The sequence below is a fragment of the Helicoverpa zea genome, chromosome 21 (genome assembly GCF_022581195.2).
Source record: "Helicoverpa zea isolate HzStark_Cry1AcR chromosome 21, ilHelZeax1.1, whole genome shotgun sequence".
In the NCBI taxonomy this organism is placed as follows: Eukaryota; Metazoa; Arthropoda; class Insecta; order Lepidoptera; family Noctuidae; genus Helicoverpa; species Helicoverpa zea.
The window spans coordinates 8,860,518-8,880,152 of NC_061472.1; the positions used below are offsets into that span (position 1 = coordinate 8,860,518).

The 19,635-nt window shown below is 37.1% G+C and overlaps 2 protein-coding genes and 1 non-coding gene across 5 annotated transcripts in view; all 3 read right to left on the reverse strand.

Moving 5' to 3' along the window:
- The window catches only part of LOC124640822 (calcium uptake protein 3, mitochondrial), an 82,711-nt gene extending 70,483 nt beyond the window's left edge, over positions 1-12,228 (reverse strand). For both annotated transcript variants that reach the window (XM_047178757.1, XM_047178756.1), the window contains exon 1: positions 12,007-12,228. In XM_047178757.1, the coding sequence (XP_047034713.1) occupies positions 12,007-12,213 (207 nt within the window). In that variant the 5' untranslated portion in view covers positions 12,214-12,228. The remainder of the gene's footprint in view (positions 1-12,006) is intronic.
- A 2,810-nt stretch (positions 12,229-15,038) lies between these two features.
- LOC124640932 lies at positions 15,039-16,951 on the reverse strand. 2 transcript variants are annotated; one of them, XM_047178895.1, is made up of 2 exons: positions 16,435-16,951; positions 15,039-15,683 (listed from the first exon to the last, which is right to left on the reverse strand). In XM_047178895.1, exons 1-2 carry the CDS (start codon positions 16,789-16,791, stop codon positions 15,099-15,101), a joined length of 942 nt encoding a protein of 313 aa, XP_047034851.1. In that variant the 5' UTR covers positions 16,792-16,951; the 3' UTR covers positions 15,039-15,098. The 2 variants fall into 2 exon arrangements, with proteins under 2 accessions (XP_047034851.1, XP_047034852.1); XM_047178896.1 differs by having other exon boundaries at positions 16,510-16,949.
- A 772-nt stretch (positions 16,952-17,723) lies between these two features.
- On the reverse strand, positions 17,724-17,795 carry Trnad-guc. The gene has a single exon. It is a non-coding gene; the product is annotated as a tRNA-Asp (tRNA).
- Positions 17,796-19,635: the final 1,840 nt, after the last annotated feature.

The window sequence follows — 19,635 nt, forward strand, 5'->3', positions numbered from 1 at the left end:
CGAGAGCAAATCTCTGCAGATAAGGACAAAGAAAGGGTTTACTAGGAAAAAACAAAGATAAGCAACGGGTATCAAGATCTAAAGTATCAAGACTAGCCGACTAGGCTCCCGACTCTGAGATTGCAAGCGTATGATAGGATATGATTCTAATACTAAAGCTTCGTTTACTATAGAAATAGTATCTATGCGTTTTATCATATAAACTTCTAACTCTTCAGCTATAAGCCTCCATAACCTAAGGGTCAAATTAATGTTGGTTAATAGACTTCAATGGTAGAACCACCAACTATAGTTGCCAAAAATAACTAGATTTCATAAAGTACACATAGAGTATGTTCTTTTTAAGTTTTTCCGTAACTTATTTGTTTAGTGTAATGTATTAACAGGCTAAAATGTTAACAGGCTTAAAATAAGTATGACAGAATATAGACGAGCTTGGGGCGCTTTGCTACTGATCATATTAAGTCCTACTGTCAACTAAAACGATTATAAAGCGGTGTCACTTGAACCAGGAAAGGCTAAATATCTAGTTTCTTTGAAACTACGTACACAAATAGGTATTCATCGTGACTAATCTTGCTTCTTGTTAAAACTTCTCGTCAATGTCCAATTTGTCTCAGTTGACAAGCTAACAAGCTTTTGACATAGTCCATTTATTTCATTAATTCATAGGACACAAAAAATAACTAAAAATAATTGTGGTATGACAACCGCGCCGACGACAGTAGTACATAAAGTTGAATCAAAGATGCATTAGCACAAAAAGATTTTAATTGGACTAACATTTCAAACATGGCAGTCTTCCTAAATATCATTTTACTACAGAAGAAATGATCACAGCGATTGTTGAACCAAACAATGCAGATATGTACTGCACTATAGACAAGGCATTACAAAACACTTTCAAATCTTCTTCAAAGGGCTAATTCTAAAATAAAAGGACAGGTTCATTACCACCGCAAATCTAGTTATGTAAGCTATCATCGGCATCTCCCGCCGACAGACGAGCGACCAATCATATCGTATCTCTGATCTTGATTGAGATTTATTAGTCACATCGTCTCAGACTGAGTCGGCTCGCTCTATATAAATCAGCCTTTATTCCTTAACAAACTTTATTTTGCGGCTAATAGCGCTCAAAACTCTTTCCTAACCTTTCAAAGAGGTTGAAGAATGAGCATTGTCTTATCTTTGGCAAATGTTGGAGCAACATTGTCCGTCGGTATGGGAGCCGATCTTTCCGGTTTAGTAACCGAATCTTCAAATGATTTGTTTTGACCATTCGTTAGCGCTTCTTGTCCTTACCTAATTTGTGTGGTCTTTTTACTGCGTTCTACTTTGTAAGGACGACATTATTCTTTCAAGGTCCCGTATCCTGCTTTTGGTTAAGTAATTGCCATTATTTTACCACTAATAGCCATAAATTATATTGTGTGGTCATATGAATTTTACCTTTACCGAAAAAGGCATAGAGCACATATTACCTGGCGTTATTTTAGTCCTTTTATGAGGGTAGGTCGTGGTAGTGATTGACGAACAAGATGTTTATCTGGGAACAATGCGTGTGGCTGCTCGGGCGCAGGTCAATGTGTTTTAAATTTGAAGTATCGATGTATGAACTGATCTGGCGATGCTTATGAATGTGTGAGAACTGTCACACGGTAATATTTTCAAATCAGAAAATGACCGAACGGTTGTAATTCTGGTTTAAGTTGTGGCAACTACCTCCTACTGGCAAAGGATATTACAAGAAAAGGAATACACACATAGTAACGTTATAGAGTCTATCAATAGATGCTATGAAGTTCGAATTTTCTTCGCCAGCTTATTTATAAACTCGAAACTTTTGGTTAGATACAATTTCTGTTGGAACTTCAGTAAAATAAAAAACGTGCTCAATGTCGGAAACGATAGAACACGGAAGAGCGAATCTGCTTCTAAATTAAACAAACAACTTTATTTAGATCTATTTGGAGAATTTGGAACAAACAAAACTACCAATTTAAGAACGGAATTGAAGAGTCCAACACGAACTGCTTATTTAGATATCAAACGGGAAGGAAGTATCGATGGTTTAGTAGATAAAGAATATGTATGAACCAATTCATTTATCAGTTATAAAGAAGTCTTAATTAACGTTTAGTACGTACGTACGTAACATAAATTATTATCTGATTTAACCTCAGATTTGACCAATACAACAGCTTCCGGAATTCACCGGTTCTAACGGGAAAACTATAATTAGCGCCATAAAATTAAATATAATTTCAATACTTGTAGATTTATTATGCTATATTCTTTGCAACGTCTTCAGTTAAACCTTAAATGCCATGTTGAGAATGTTAATCATCAAAACAATAAGTACAAGGTTCTCCTTATCATTCATATCCATCCTTCTTAACTCTTCAAACCTTGTTAAGGATGTGTTTACCCTCGACAACGCCCCTAACAGATTTGTTTCAATGACCGCCATAACCTATTGTACGCGCCATTTCACTTTTTTTCCACCTTCCGCTACATCCCCATCACACTTTCAACTCAAGACAAGAAGAAATAAGGTTGAGTTTGGGATAGAAAGATCTTTATCAACAGGGTTCTCAAGCAGTCCCACTGTGAAACGAATTATGAAGTCACATGTTTGTGGTTGATTGAAAAATTCCAAAAGGAGGGGATTAAGTTAACGTTTTGTTTGTCAGTGACATTTCTAGGGGATCATGGCCCCTTGCGATTTATGTCGTACGCTATTTCCGGTAATGGGGATTTTGTACCGAAACTATTTTCAGACTTTTTCTGAATACGTGACCGCGTTCGTTCGGTGTCGATGCCAAAATGCATTCTTGGATCAGCTTTGCTAAAATTGTCGTACGTTATTCTAATTGCACGAGCTTTCGCTGAACGGAAACTAAAACAAAAACATTATTGTATTTTTTTCAATGCTTGAATCTTGGCAGCGTAAAATAGACCGTTTTCGTGGGTTCCTCTTGGTAACATCATCTCTTACTCAAAACAAATAACGAGAACTCTCCTAACACTACTTAAGCACAGCTCTAGAATGTTCCAAACAACAATACAACCTCCCCAAAGTTCAACAGATAGGTAAATAATTAACGACATCGAGACAGCTAAGGGGACCCTCAGAAGCAGACGTGCAGAGAAACAATCAATTACAGTCAACCCGGACCTCTAATCGTCTGCAAAATGAAGGCTAAATTAGCGGAGACGCTGTCACTGATGGGGAACCAAATATGTAGGGGAGAACGTTTGTTTATTAGTCTCACGATAGATTAATGAAAAGATTAGGGACAGATTTTCGGAGTATTGTTGATATTGGGAGCTAAAGCTGAGGTAAAAGAAGTAAAATGAGAGCTTTCGAACTAATGTAATTCTAGTGATTGAAGAATGCGCACAACACAACTGGTTGTGATCTTCCATGCTGCTATCTCCAATAGAGTTCCATTGAATTAAGATCTTTGCCACAACAAGTTACTCGGAAGAAAGCACAAGTTTCACAATAACACCGTCTTAATCAGCGTCAACAGGTGTCACGGTGAATTTACGAGGCAAGAAATCGGTGTTAACACAAGCAGCATCAACATACAATCGAGCATTTTCCCGTCTGACCATAAGATCAGCCTCTTACTTACAATACCTACCCACATCTCGTTAAAACGGAATAATGTCTCAACATTCGTAAACGACTTGTCAATGCGTTCTAGCACTTTCAACAAATTTGTTACCAGCTTTATTTTAAATAGTTCCGGGAGAGTTCCGGTCCAGTGGCAATATTTTAGAGAAATGGTAGCATGTTGTGAAGACTGTTTTGATCTATTAGACACAAGTGCTACTGTGAAGTATGAGGTATTGGACCCAATTCCTGGGTTTGGCAAAGAATTTTTGGGCATTGGACCAAAACCGTGAACACATAAGCACTAACACATAAGTAAACCGTCCATGAAGGTACTGTGATAGGGAAAAATAGGCGTAAACGTGTCCTGAATTCAAAAGAGATGGGTCGGGGCTGAAACCTCTTATACTAGATACTTTGCCTCTATCGGTATGTGGACTGACCGATCGCAAGACTTCTATGTATAAATTACGCAATATCATAACATTCATTGGCCCAACAGTTATTTTTAATTAGCAATAATGAAGCTGTTCATTACTAATCATGATTCAATCAAGTTTTATAGCTCTTGTGCGGTTCTTTTGTATTTATGACTTCTATAGAGTAGCTGTCTCAAATATTGATATGTAGTGGTTCGAGTGCTATAAGAAATTCATTTGGATTTTTTGCCACTTGACCGCCATTGTTTTCAGTTAGGCCTTATGTGTGACTGACTGCTCTCTCAACTAATTCAATAGCTTCTATTCATTAAGTATTATGACAATATTGAAATAACTGCTTTGATATTTCCCATGAATTTAGTTTTAAAATGTCTGATATTTTAAATAAGAAAAAAGGCGCCAACTACTTCTTATTTATCACACTCCTTTCTGACTTCCATAGCGTCGCAAGAATTTACCTCCTCCATAAATATCCTTAATCCAAGTTCATTATTTACACGCAGCTAACAAAGTTACAAAAAGATTTGACAACAAATTATCTCATTATATCACTAGACAACGTTCATAGAGGTTGACAAAAAAAACCGTTTGAAAGACTGACCAATATTAGGAACTGGATCAATAGCGATGCAGGTGGTCTTTTCTAAGAAACACCCTTTACTTAATGGCCATTGGACAATAATATGGTCCCGTTTATAGGGGGTTGCTACAATTTAGGGCTAAACCGTTGAATAGCATCGACTGATTTACTTTTAATCGTGAGTTTGATATTATCGCGCGCCATTCAAGTGTTTTGTTACGAGCGCGCCGGGGCCCTACCATTTGTTCCCGCTTGCTGTCTGATTAATTGATGGCAGCCGTGAGAAACGATGCGTGATAAGTTTTCGAGAATTTGTTACAATTGACTAGTTTTAATATCAGGTTGGACTGTGATGGATGAATGGAAAAATAAGAATTTTATTAGGAGGTAAACATCAAAAAGAATTAATAAAAACTAAAACTTTCTTCAGACTTTTCGTTTGGATACAGAAATTGCAGTTGCTGAATTTTCTGATGTAAACAGCAGTTAAACAAAGATTCTAGATTTAGAAGCAATAGTTACGATAAAAATATTTTCACTGTGGTACAACAAGCAAGAAAAAAACCTATGTATAACCACAGTTACAAATAAAACTCGGATCCAAACAAGCAACAGCACAGAGTCAATAACTCAAAGCAACCAATAGTAAGAACCCCGGACAGTTTAGTGCGACACAGTGGATTGTGTTACTTCGACAAGAAAAAAGTAGTCGACTGAGAAACATGGGTCTCGTCTGCTACAAAACAAAACGTTTGATGTACAACTTTCTCATAGAAAACAAAAAAAATAACTGTCATGTATACAATTTCGCTAGATCGCTTTGTAGGTGCGGTGTTTGTACTACAGTGAATGTCATTGATTTTTTTCATTATGTTTGAGATAGTCGTATAAACTGAAGAGTTTTCTGATCCTTGATATTGTTCATTAGTTTTTTTAGGTAAGGTTTTTCAGATTGTAGGAGTTTAGTAACAGTATCTGGCTAGAGGTTCTGCAATAAGCAGGATCTGAAAGGTTCATGCATCTCAACAATCGAAATGATGTATTTCTGTAACAGTAACTCCGCTTTATTATAATGATTTAACTGTATTTATTTTTCCGGAAATAAGCGCTTTACTGATTATGTTTAAATTAAACAACCTTTGCTATTATTTATCCCTCTGTGCTGTCTAATTTACTTGTTTCTTACCGCAATTACCACTTCGGTTATTTGGTCCATAATTATTACTTCTAGCTATAATCCCAGGCGATCCGATATTGTAACGCCTAAGGGTCCTGATTAGCCAGGAGACATTGAAGTAAGACTTCACGTAGGTTGGTAATCTATTAGGAAACATTGTAATAACGCCTGGTGATAAGTTAATAAACCATCGCCCACGAATCCAAGCTATTTCCCTCAGCTGACTCATGACTGAATAGTTTCACTTCATGCCTAACTAATAGGCCTATAATATTAATTCAAGACAAGTACGTGACGAAAATGCTCCAAGTTATGGCAGATGACGCATCTAGGATATAAAGAATTGGACAATCCCATTGCCTTTTCTTGCCTGTGGTCATGCGTTATAGAAATGTTAAGTGTTGATTAAACGAAAGCGATTGAAATTAGACCACAGAGTGACATTGTTGGGCTGGTGACGATAGTTGTTCCGTGACGGGACATGAATTGGTATCGCGTACGTGACTGCTATCAGATGCGATCATAGCTTTGATTGAATCATTTGATGACACAGTAAGGAATTTGCAAGGCTCTCTTCGAAATAATTAAAACAAAAAATGAGTCATCGAAATATAGTTTTTGTTCTATACTCTTTATTCTTTATAGGAGCCTCCTATCACCAACTTATATTCAACTTTTAAAACATAAATAAAGATTTTATATTTTGTATTTGTTTATATGTTCCGTGATACTGATATGCAAAACTGAATGCAAGCGCCACACAAAGATTTTCTATCAAAACGCCAAAATCAAAAATAACCTCATTACTGTTGCCCACAAATCATTTAAGAGACAATAGAACAATGCTAAAAATTACCATTTTTGCCACTTTTTGTTTTAATAGGAAATCCTGGAGTATACACTCGATCGTGAATCATGAATCGGCGCCGCAACAAGGTAGACTGCACGTCAGTGGTAACTGTCATGCACCTTAACTTAATCGTCATAAGTACTATTTTCCTATAAAACTGTTACCACTGACCTGAAGTTGACTGTACCTATTGTTTTAGCCCCTTCAATGAATTTGTACGCCGATCAGACTGATCTAGGTTAGGTTAGGTCACCGCAGAAGGACCCCAACTGAATTATTTATTAGAGTGACAAATATTCGAAGACTTTCCTGTAGACAGCTCATGATGTATAACATCAACTTTTTACCAGGTAGTGCTATTATCGGGAAATGCATTTATATGTCCAGCGGGGCTTTTCCTCTTGTTTTCTAACGAAAGGATCACCTTACAGGACCACCACTACAACAATGCCTAATATAAGTTGTGGTTTTCCTTATGAAATATAGTAAATCCTTTCCAACAACATCAGTTTGCCCCCTTTTCTATTCAACGTGTGACTTGAATACAATAATATCATTTCAAAAAAAATCATTATATCAAGTATTTGCAAGAATTCGAAAACATCCCAAAACTTCAATCGCGTTGCAAATCGCAATAACTACACCAAGATATCGTTTCAAAAATCTTCGCAACACAAATGCATCCCAACGGCGTTCGGTCATTAAGTGCCAATAAGATGAAATAAACGCAGTATTTAAGCCACGCCTGTCACATTATGAGGTGCGTATGAGTGCATCTGAAGCGGCGACGATGCAAAGGATTTGCTTAAACCAAGTCTCTTATTACCTGACTTTAGTGAAGGGATGGGATTTGTCGACCTTAACAGTCGTATTTTTTTGCACGATAACTTGCTAATTTTAAAGTTAATTAAATGAAAAGATGAAGCGGTTGCCGACTTTGAACCAAATTGTTTTTGGAGAAAAAGATGACAAAATCATAAGCTTTATATTTGAAACCTTTCCTTCGTCTCATAGCTAAAGTGGGATATAGGTTCAAAAATGTATTATTTTTGGCTTTCCAAAGAGCAGGTATCCATAGTCGAAAATGTACTTTGTTTCAGCAGTCGATAATTTTATATAATTATTCACAACAATATGGCAATGTTTAAGCAACACTGTCCATTGTGTAGTCTCCAGCAGACAACAAAAGCATTAATCTTCAAAAGATTTATTCAAAAACGACCGAAATTGACACACTTTCTCTTAATCGACAACTTAAGCCGTTTATCGACGTTAATTATAGTCCGTACATCACTGCGGTAATCTGCGTTTGCGCACGGATAATGACAGGATTTGCGGATAAAAGCCACCGCTATGGGCATGTTGACACAATAGTACGACAACTCGTCTCATAATTACTTTAGCATTATACTCATGATCTTCTTTTTCATCTATTTATATGCTGATTTAAGCTGGTAAAAAAAAAAAAAAAATATGGACTAACCATTCTGCCAGTGAATTTTGTGTCGCCATGTCGATTCACATGGCTATACCATTGAGCTTGGGGAACTATAGCATTGAGTCTGTTTCACTATTTTCACATTGTTAAGTTATTATAATGAAACTTCCTATTTTGCTTTCAGACAAAGCTGTACACAAAAAAGCTGTGTACAAATTGAGATAATTATCCTGTATTATATTCAGATAAGCTGCCCTTTCGCTACAGAATTGTTACAGAACCCTGGATTGAAGAATTGATAATAGCTGAACACTGAAAACAACGAGCGATACGGTGACAGCTGCGAAGCTTACACCATTCATATTGAAGCCATAGTAGGAGTCTTTCCACCTCACATATTCCAATGCTTCTTTTTGCCAAATACCAATAATAAATTAATTTCATGATTTAACTACACCCATCATACCAGGACTACAGCAATGCAAAAAGTCCTGCCATCCCAGTCGACGAGTGCGATCTAGATACCGTCGCTTGCGCATGATTGGAACAGCGAAACGATTGATCCGATTAATATGGCCTTTATATTTAACTGTGTCACTCATTGTTAAACAAAATATCGGGTGTTTGTGGTGAATATAACTTATTTTTTTTATTTATCACATTTTTTCTAAATAACTAGTTTTTTCAGGTGACCATCAAGTTAATCTTGAACGAAATGCTGATGGAAAATTGCATTAGGATTAGGAAAAATTGCACTGGTAGTCAAATGAGCATCAATCTACCTTAAGCTATAGTTATCACTGCTAGTACGTTTTTTGTGTTTTTTGATGGATACTTTTTCTCTGCTGAGAGGAGTTATTTAACTCCACTGGCGAAGAAATGTCGCTGGCGTTGTATACTTTAGTATTCAGCAAAACATCTATTACACCAATTAAGTAGGTTATCAAAGATGTTCAAGATTAACATTCCCATCTCAAGTAGCAAGTAACAAAACCCATTTCCATACTATAATACCTGTGGAAACAAGGCAAGGAGGCTACCTCCACGATTCTCGTGTTGATCACTCGATCGCTAATCGGCTTTCGAAGCGTACATTATGGTATTATCAGCTAGTGTTTATAAAGTATTTGGTCGCTCATATGTAGGCTAAGTGGTGTTAGGGCGGGATAGTTGAGGCAGCTATTCTCAACATGTGACTCGACTTGCAGTTTTAATTTCCGCTCGTACTACTTAATCATGGAAAAGTTGTTACGCAGTGCTTTGGCAAATTAAGAGTAGGAATAGATACTTCTTACAGGAATAAAGACATTTAAATAGTCGCTAATTGTAAAGCTGAAGAGTTTTAACACACTTTTTTTGGTCCGACTGTAGGGCACAGTCATCTTCACATACCTACAATTTATGGCCCAGGTATACTCTCCTTTTTCCTAAACTATGTTCCTAATAATAGTCGCTAATTTATTATTTTTAATTATTTAAATCTTCCACACTATACTTTCTTACGACTTGTGAAACTATAAACTGTGGTGTTTGCGACCCCCTTGAAAAAAAGGTTGAGTATAGCTGTTTTAAGGCCTGAATTAGCGCTATCTATACACGATATTTGTAAAAGCTTATTTTGTTTTATTCAGGTTATATGTCAAGTGTTACATGTAAGGGTTAATTGATGCTATATCAGACGAGAAAGTGGCGTTTAGCGGAATATTTATGTTTTGTAGGGCGGTGTCTGTAACCCAATTAAATGGTAATATTACTGCGTCTGCCATTATAATTTAGACTATATTGTTACCCAGTAAATATAAATAATATCCTAGTAATGCTAGGTGTAAACTCGAAAGTTTGTATTAATAGGGTTTGGTCCTCTTTCACGCACAAACTACAGACTGGGTTTTGTTGAATCTTGGAAGCAATGTGTCAAATTTATAAGAACATCGTAGGCACAGGCTTTTTATCAATGAGTGGGAAATAGTTCTTTCGGCGCGCGGGTGAAACCGCGGTCGGAAGCTAGTGGAAGATTAAGAAGATATTATTTTATTGCTTGCTTTAGCTATCAAGACCACCATGTAGATATACTAACAGCCTGTAATAATCCAACGAACAAGGTAAGTAATTCATACGGTATTTTATAGCCACCTCTATCTTAAAACCTTAGCCTCGTTTCTTAACTAACCATAAAATAATCATAAACACTCCAACAGGAACATTTATAAAATAAATTATATGATTTAGATTAATAAGCAGACACGATATTTTCTCATATAGACTTAGAGAGCATTTAATGACCGGAGGCGCCATGAACACAAATCTCTTAGGGAAAACTTTTGCCAATTTACTGGGAATTACCTTTATAACCGATCCATCGGTTGTTTTGCGATTTTAGATTGAATTTTGAAAGAAAAAAGAAAGAAACATTTATTCTAATCGAAAAACAATCGGTCAATGTTGATAATTCGCAGTTAAACAGCATTTTGACGCACACGTATGCATACGAGTATGCCAGGCAGCCTTGTTCCTTTGACAGAACGAAGATACGGCAATGGCACAAAATAATTTCGTATTTATTTTGGGCAAAATGGTGTATCCAGTAGGTTAGATTCTCTAAGCATATACATGTTTCTTGTACGGAAAATACTGTCGTGTCTTATGTCCGATATCCAATACAACATATCTTAAAGACTCACAAAGAACTTAAGATATAGATTTATCAGAATAACTTATTTCAAATGGAGATGATAGCAAGCCAACGTGTTGCTATTTGTTATTATCCACAATAAGGATATTACGTCTCGTGTAGTTGAACAGGATTATTACAAAATCTACGGAATGGCAAAACTGGTATGTAACTTTGTATTTCAGTGCCTAACGTTTTCAAAGTTGCTGATATTTTTATCTGATTTTAACTTTAGAGAAAGCTTCGTAACTGATAATTTTCTTACAGCTAAGTTAACCTAATTATCTAATTATCCTTTAAATTTAAAATGAAAAGCAGAGGGGACAAACTCGAAAATGAACTCGATAACTTCAAAGCACATCACTAATACACTTAAATCGGGAACCCTTAAACGATGGCAGCAATTATTCTCCTGTCTTATTAACCATTCACCACCACCCCAGGAACTCATTATCTCGTTAAACACGTGTTAAACTAACTAAAAAATAACTTCAAACTCGCCTACCGAGTTCTCATGCTGATGCTCGATATTAATCGATACCATTAATATCGGAACTTGGGAATTTTGAATTAGGAATTTATTTATCATCTGTGCGGTGTGGTGTGGAGGGGTTTTATGCTATATAATATCAGTTGTGTGTGACGTGACGCCACAAACTACTAATATTTTTTCTGGATAAAGTTGTCCTTATGTAAATAAAAACTGTCTGCTCTTGATGCTCATGCAAAATCTATACTACTTACCTATAAATCTATACTTTATAAATCTGAAGAGTTTATTTGTTTGCTTAAACGCGCTAATCTCTCTCCCACTCGAACCAGTGATCCAATTTGAAAAATTATTTCAGTGTTAGATAGCCCATTTATCAATAAAACGGAGACCGACCAAGCTTTTCCTCCTGAGATCAAAATATCATCAATATTACAGAATTTTATGAAACGAAAGGTAAATAATTATGCAAATATTTTGGTACGAAAACTTGTTGCCAAAAACTTGTTAAACTTGATTCCTCCGATTACGTATTTCGGAACGTTCGATCTAATGTCAAATTTCGGTGCTATTTATAAACAACTTCCCGATTATGCGATGATAGTAAAAAATATGACATAAACTAACCTTTATAGAACTACAGCCTATGAGACAAAGGGTAAAATGAATCATTAGACATTGCTGCGGATCTATTCGTGCAGAAATAAAGGTGCAATAATGCAAAATACGACTAACCTTCGCCTTGAGAGCGTAAACGGTGTTCTTCCTCCCATATTTATTTACGGCATAAAACGCCACGCCACCGCCTACGACACACACACAGGTCGTCAAGACCTTTTTCAATGAGTTATCACTTTTCACATTGCTAAAATTACGCGTAAAAACAGGCGAAAACTGTATTTTTCTTAATAATTTTGTCGAAGTACGGCTTAGCGTGGCCATGTTGGTAGAACGGGGGATTGACGTGTGCGAAAGAGATGGAGATAGTACCTGAAAGAGTAAGCTTATTATTACGCATGCGCACATGTTCTCCAAGATTGATAAGGAAAAGTTGCTGAAATAGAACTTTATGGCTTACGACTTAAGGGCTATACTGATACGGAATGGCAGTGCAAAATTAATCGCATTTTTCGCAGGTTCGGAAAACTGTGGTATAGTGTAAATTCGCTAAGCTAACTTTATTGCAATACTTGCCTAGTTTTCAATAAATACTACCTCCTACCTACGTGTAAGCACGGAAAGTTTTAAATGTATTCGAATTATGTAATAAGTAGGTAGGTACTGTAAAATACTCAACAAAAATAAAGAGCTGAGCTGCAAATTGACTTTTAGTCAGCAGCAAAGGAAGCAAACCTACCTAGAATGTCGAGAGCTGGCTACCCAGTACCTTAATATCAAGCAGCATGCACTGGGTCTACATTACATGTCCCCATTATGATTTTACTGCAGAAGCGCATTGATACAATGGTCAGCAGACAGAAAAACCTCAGTACCACAATGACTCTCAAATTAAAGTCCATTAGTTAGGGACACTGGATCCTACCAACTAGCTAAGCCATATGGTCCATAAACTTCACAATTAGTATTGTTTAACAGCTGTAAAACATTCGCATCTAAATTACCTTACCAGTCCACCGCCATTCCATCATTTAGTATCACAATTAAGTTGCATCCTGGTTGGAGTTGAACAGCCGACCCAAATTCTTCACACCATCTATTTATTATCTGTAACGTCATTCGCACTCTGGTCTATGCAATTTACAAAGAGCCTAGTCATTAAGACCATGAACTATGAGGGTCCAATTTAAGGAGATCCTTATCGTTAATTAGAGGACCGAACTGCAGTTGACCTGCGATTCTGCTTGGTTCGTCAATGAGTGTTATGAGTCGTAATGTTGGTCCTATTGCGATTTAAATGGTATTAAACTGTGGTGTATCTTTGACCATCTTTCGGTATAGTTACCGGCACGGATATTGGGCTCTCGGCGGAAGAGTGGAAATCGCTTTGCGCACTGTACACATAAGGCAATAAACCAATAAATCGCTTCTGCGCAGGTGAAGGTCAGAGCTCAATATCCGTGCCGATAACTATATTATCTGTGTAGATACTTAATGGGTAATGAGCTGAGATTTCAACGATTTTTGTGTGATGGTTTAGCGCATATCATCATGTATCTAGTTTTTCCAATTGTGCTGAGGTCAAGTTCCAGTCTAACCAGACGCTGTCAGTCAAGTAAGACCAGTGTTTTACTTACACGAAATGAGATGGACAGCATCTGGCCTATTAATACTTCACGTCCTTAACCGCGATGCCTACGCAACTTAACGCAACAGATGTCTTTTCTGACTTCCCTACCTTTAACGACTACCGAAATAATTGATCCAATGATGAATTAAGGATTTACCGTAGTTGGTACTGTGGGTACGCCCACAACAGTAATTTACTTGTTCCTGCACGTTATGACAGATGGGCACCCATCAACGGACCGACTCCCTTCATTTTTACCAGGGTCGTGCTAGATAATTTGCAAGTTTGATTCTCGCAAGTCGCACCCAAACAACCAAAATGGGTCTGCAACGTGATGTTGGAGAGTTGAACCTTTCATGGAATTAGGTAATACTCCTTTAAAACAAATCCAGTTAGGTACACTGGTACCGACGCCTGGCGCAAATAAAACGCATTAAATAGCTTCATTAACTCAATACGTGACCAAGCCTACGCGTTCTAAATCACGTGAAAATTCGTAAAGAAACAATTCCGGGCTATTTTTGTTCTCACACGAAGTCATCGCACTGATAATGATTTCTTTTACAGGAGTTTGTAAAAGATGCGATTGTGTTTTTTTTTTTTATACAAACCAGAAACCACCTTATTTCAAAACGTCTTAGATAGTACAGGCTTGCCAGCGCTAGGGAAATGCTTCAACTGGAACTTAAAATCCGAAAGTTCTTACATTTGAAATGTTCAATTCTATAAACTTTACCAATATATCGGATTGCATTTTAATTGTAAGAAATTTCTGAGTGAGAAAAAGAAAACACTACAGTTGTTCACCTATTTTATTACTTTGCCCAAGAAAGGATGGGCATTATTCATAATGGTCGGGGAAAGTGAGTCATGCTGTTTTAATCAAATTGCCGAATTGAGTCGGATATTATATGAATACAGACCGGCCATTATTAATAGGTAATGCCCGTAACATGTATACTCACTCATGCCTGCCACCAATGCAGACCTAATCTTTTGTGATTACAGGCTATATTTATGCCTAAAACTATTAGTTACTTCCGTTGCCGCGTACGGGAATCGAACCCGATATAATAATAATGTGACACGCTGTACATAGGTAGGTAGTGAAGCTGAAGGCTTACGGCAAGTTACAGCCGTACTCGTTGATCAATCGTAGGGTCAAGGAAGCATCGCTCTGCAGTTGATCTGTTCATGAGTCTATGAGAATGTGTTACTCCATGTAGCATAAGGGATGTTAAAATCCCAGCCGTCATTTGAACATCTTTGTCAGACAGGAGAAGTATCTGACAAGACTTAGAAAGGGTTGTGGTTAAATTGTTTCCCGAGTAACTGGGTTGAGGTCAGATAGGCAGTTACTCCATATAATGCAAGGCTAGGCAGATGATGAACATGAACTGGTTGTCATCGTCAACAAAATAAACTTTTCTACTTTACCTCTATAATATGCATAGATAATATAACCTCTGCCATGTAACTGTTTACCATATTGAAGGACAAAATAAACTTTACAAAAAAATAATGACTGAAAAGCTTTATTATAATATGTAACCGTAAATTAACCTACTTTAAATAATACTTAAGTCATAACTCCTAAATCATCCTCATTGCTTTGGATAGGATCTTCACTATGCTCTATAACTTCTTCTGCCTGCACCTGGACTGTTTGTAATTGTGATTGCATGTCCACATTTAAGGCTGGTTCAGGCTCGGGAGCCTGGATAGAGTACATGAGTACTCTCTTAACAGCCTCAGCGTCATCATACAAACCATACTCCGCCTGCCATAAAATCGTTGTGATCAACTGTTGTAAGTTCCCCCTAGTTCGTGGTGACTTAAACTTCCTGAGTTTGTTAGCAACATACTCTCCGAATATCGAGTATTCATCTTTTTTGTGTGAGTCGTCAAATATAACAGTCTTTTCTGCTTTTGGTGCTACATAGAACCCGGGTAAGCCAGTTGGGGAAGCAACTTCACGCTTTATCTTCCTGTACTTCATTTTCTTGCGTTTAGGCTCGTAGGTCTCTATATGTGTGATTTGGTAAGGGTCCTCTTCTAACCACTCTTCATCAGAGGCTGCCGCATGCATTTGTTGGACGAGGTTTATTGTTGCCTCGTTACCTTCTTGGTCAACATCAGAATCTGTGTTTTCTAATATGTCGACCTGAAAGTAGAATATAAATTAATGGAGGGAACAACTAAATATCAGAGACATCAAATTGTTTATGTAAATTATTATTGAAGGCAAAATAAATCATATAAAAATGGGTCAATATCGCTAAAACGCCTAATCTGTGGTTAGCTAGGTACCTACGGGAAAATGTTAGGCGTTTAGATTTGCATCTATAAACTATCATAAATCAAAACTATAGGAAAACATCTCTTTCCAAGGTGAAACATAACCTACATGATTGTCACTGTGACAAACACAAAAGGCGCAATTGTTTTAACACAGAACAACCAATGAAATCAACACGTAACAGTGTCGTGTTGTGTTATAATTGGTGGAAACACAAGAGTTTTCTGATTGCTGGTAGCCCTAACTAAGTAAACACGACTCTAACCTACAAACATCGTAAATATGATCGAATCATGTCAATTTTACAATATTGCTGCCACGATACCTGTTTAACTGTTGTTTGCGAACACTTATTATCTTTCAATTATTGTGAAACATAAATAATTCGTTTAAAAAGCGCATGCACGACAATCACAACGAAATAACAACAAAAACAACAGACGAGTATCGATTATCAGTTACGTCATTATGTCTTATCGATCGAACTTCTCGATTCGATTACTTGAATTCAATTTTATCAACATTTTCAACAGATGACCGCTACTCGATAGCGGACTCGGTATCATCAACAATAACTGATAAGAAAACTATAACCTAATTATAACAATGTAGGTACCCGTTGTATTTCGATTTTAGGCATAGCACCCATTCCGGCTGACTCTTCTTTATTAACTGATACTGAATAACGTACGTTTTGGTCTTTGCGAGGCCTCGGTGTGTACTTTTTTCGTTTAGGCGTAGATGATGGATTTGTATCATCATCTTCAATTCTGAAATGGGATTCGTCCAAAGTTCCATTCTGCGACAGTTCCCACTGAATAGGATGTTTATTTATCAGGTGGGCCCTAAGATTTGTCGTATTTCCAAAGTATTTATATTGAGATTCACATAATTTGCACAACACTGCAACGCATCTCTTGTTTTCTTCGATGCGTTCAAAAAACCTCCACACAACCGAAGAACATTTCTTCATTTTGTATCGATACTAGATTGATAGTCAATTTGCCGCCTAAAATCCGATGGTTATTGAATCGAAAACGATTAAAGGTGTGTATCGAATCAAAAGTATCACGAGTAGGAACACTTCTACAAAATGGCGATCCGAATGAAACATCGAGCAACTAAGCGAGCGAGTGAGCGACCTTCATTCGATTTAGCCGCAGCGCCATTTGATAAGGCTGACAAATATCTAAAGCACTTCTGCCACACGAAAATCAGTCTTATCGCTCAAAGTTTATGAGCTTCATTCTTGTTACATTAAACTGGTAGCTCGTACACGTGATGATTTTTCTCTTTTACACTTAAGACATAGATGCTATACCTTTCTCTTTCAGACGTATGCTTATTGGACGACTTTGCGTCAGAATCGTAGTGCTGCCAACTTCGTAAAAATGGAAGCGAGAACGATCAATGGCTGGCGCGTTCCATTGACAAGATCCATAGTATTTCATTCATTTGTTATGGGATCTTTTTTGATAAATAAAAATATAAATGTGTTTAAATTAATGGGGAGTCACACTGCTCAATTAAATACTGCTCTTTCCCAAATCGCTGATTGCAGTACGAATTTTATGTACAGAGGCCTACGGTTAGCAGTGATGATGAGACTACAGTCTACATTCTATATCCTCACTCAAAGTTCTGGATCGATCATACCTACTCATAATAAAAAGTATGAAAAGAATGTCAGGGAAAACTAAAAGCAGCATTATTGATTTCCGTTTCATATTCGCTTCAAAGTCTATACCATCACAAATATGGGCTCGTAAAAATGGGTACTAAATAATATTGACAAAAACGTTTTAAAAATATATACTGTAATTTTTGTACAAAACAAATATAAAATGTTGCAGGCGTAGGTAATAAAAATACAGGAAAATACTCTCAAAAAGTACAAAAAGATTCCTCTCCGGCGGGGAATCGAACCCCGGTCTCCCGCGTGACAGGCGGGGATACTTACCACTATACTACCGAAGATGTAAGGAAGCGGTCGAAATTAATGTTTAAGTTTTCGAAACGACAAATATTTTACACTGCTTTAGTTTCCGATCTTCGTGAATAGAAATAGAAATACTGTCGACCAGCCCTGACAACTTCGCAGAAATAACTGGCTTCAAAGGAAAGAGGAAAATTCAAAATAAGAAGTTTTTTTTTATGTTTTACCTGTGTTAATAGTAGATTAAATACTTATGAGGTGTGATCTTGTCATTCGTGGTGGTATAATAATACAGCAATTTACTGTAAGTACCGTATACTTACGTAAGCACCTATCTACCGTTACCGGCTAAGTTTTCAGTATTTGTTGTTGTAGCGGCAATAGAAAGATACGAGTATCATCTGTGAAAATTTCAGCTGTCTATCATGGTTCATGCGATGCAGCCTGGGGCTCAATTCTGCTAATGTTAATGTGTGTCGATTGATCTCAGTCGAATGTGAATCATAGGTATGTCGCTTTACTAATCGAAACTTAACTACGAAAATGAGCAGAATCGAGCCCCTGGTGACTAGGGCTGCCATCCGTCCGGGTTTCCCCGGATTTGTCCTCGTTTGGAGGCCGTCCGGGGGCCGTCCGGGCGGGGTTTCAAGAAGTGTCCGGGGAAAACCCGGACACTTTTCATGTAAGGAAGCACCTCATTGGATTTAAGTATGTGTTAATAGTAAATGGATTACAAATTAGGTATTATTTTGTTTAAAAAAATCGTACTCCTTCGGGGAAAAAATGCGATTTACGCCAAATGTCCGGGTTTTTTTAATGTTTGTCCGGGTTTGGTGAAATTCGAGATGGCAGCCCTACTGGTGACAGACGGACAGCGAAGTCTCAGTAATAGGGTTACGTCGTATCCTTTGCGTGCGGACGAAAAAGAATGGTCGAATGTAGAAGCTCTTTTTGGAAGTCGGTTAAAATATGATAGCACGCTTAATAAACTTAGAATTAGGTACTATGATTCAGGTCCCTCTTCTTCTTAATAAAGTATGTAAATAAACAGGTAGGTATACCTAGGTACCTAACAAGATTGGGACACTTCATATTGAAATGTGCAAACAATCGAATGAATCCCACCAGGGGCCCGATTCTCCTAATTTTACTTAAGCAACATACGATTCACGTTCGACTGCGATCCAATCCCGACTCGATTATACGATTGAAACGTATGTGGCATTTCGCTATTTTTTCTTTGAAATAAACGTTTTTATCCTTTTCTGTCATTCAATAATGAATCATTTTGTCTGCAAATGATTAACTATTGCAATATGATTGTAGAGCAAACTACCGTATAGACCAAAATAACCAAAATAGCAGACCAATCGCAAACCAATCGAATGTCGTTGGAATACGATTGGTCTTATATTAGTAGCAGAATGCACGATAAAACTGCTATTGCGATTCGATTTCTATTCGATTTTGGCATTATGAACTCAGGAGAATCGGGCCCCAGTTTACCTGTATTTTCCACACAAATGAATAATCGAATTGGTCTACAGCTGAGTAATCAAAAGATTATTCGATACTCGTTCCTACTATAGAGAGTTTTGTGTTATTTGTACTATACTAGCTGTTCCCCGCAGTTTTACCAGCATTCCGAGGGAACTACTTCCCGAATTAGGGTAAAAAGTAGCCCCAGTTCTGTCTTGGTTCTCAATTATCTGTGTATGTACCTAGGTACATACTTACCTTTCATTTAAATCGGTTCAGCCAATGCTTGATCAAAATTGCAAAAGCTTTTGATCATTTTATTTTTAAATCTAGCAAGCAAGGATGTGCTTAAAGATGGAGCACGTTTTGCCCTGAACTACCTACAGCCTAGTTCACTCTTGC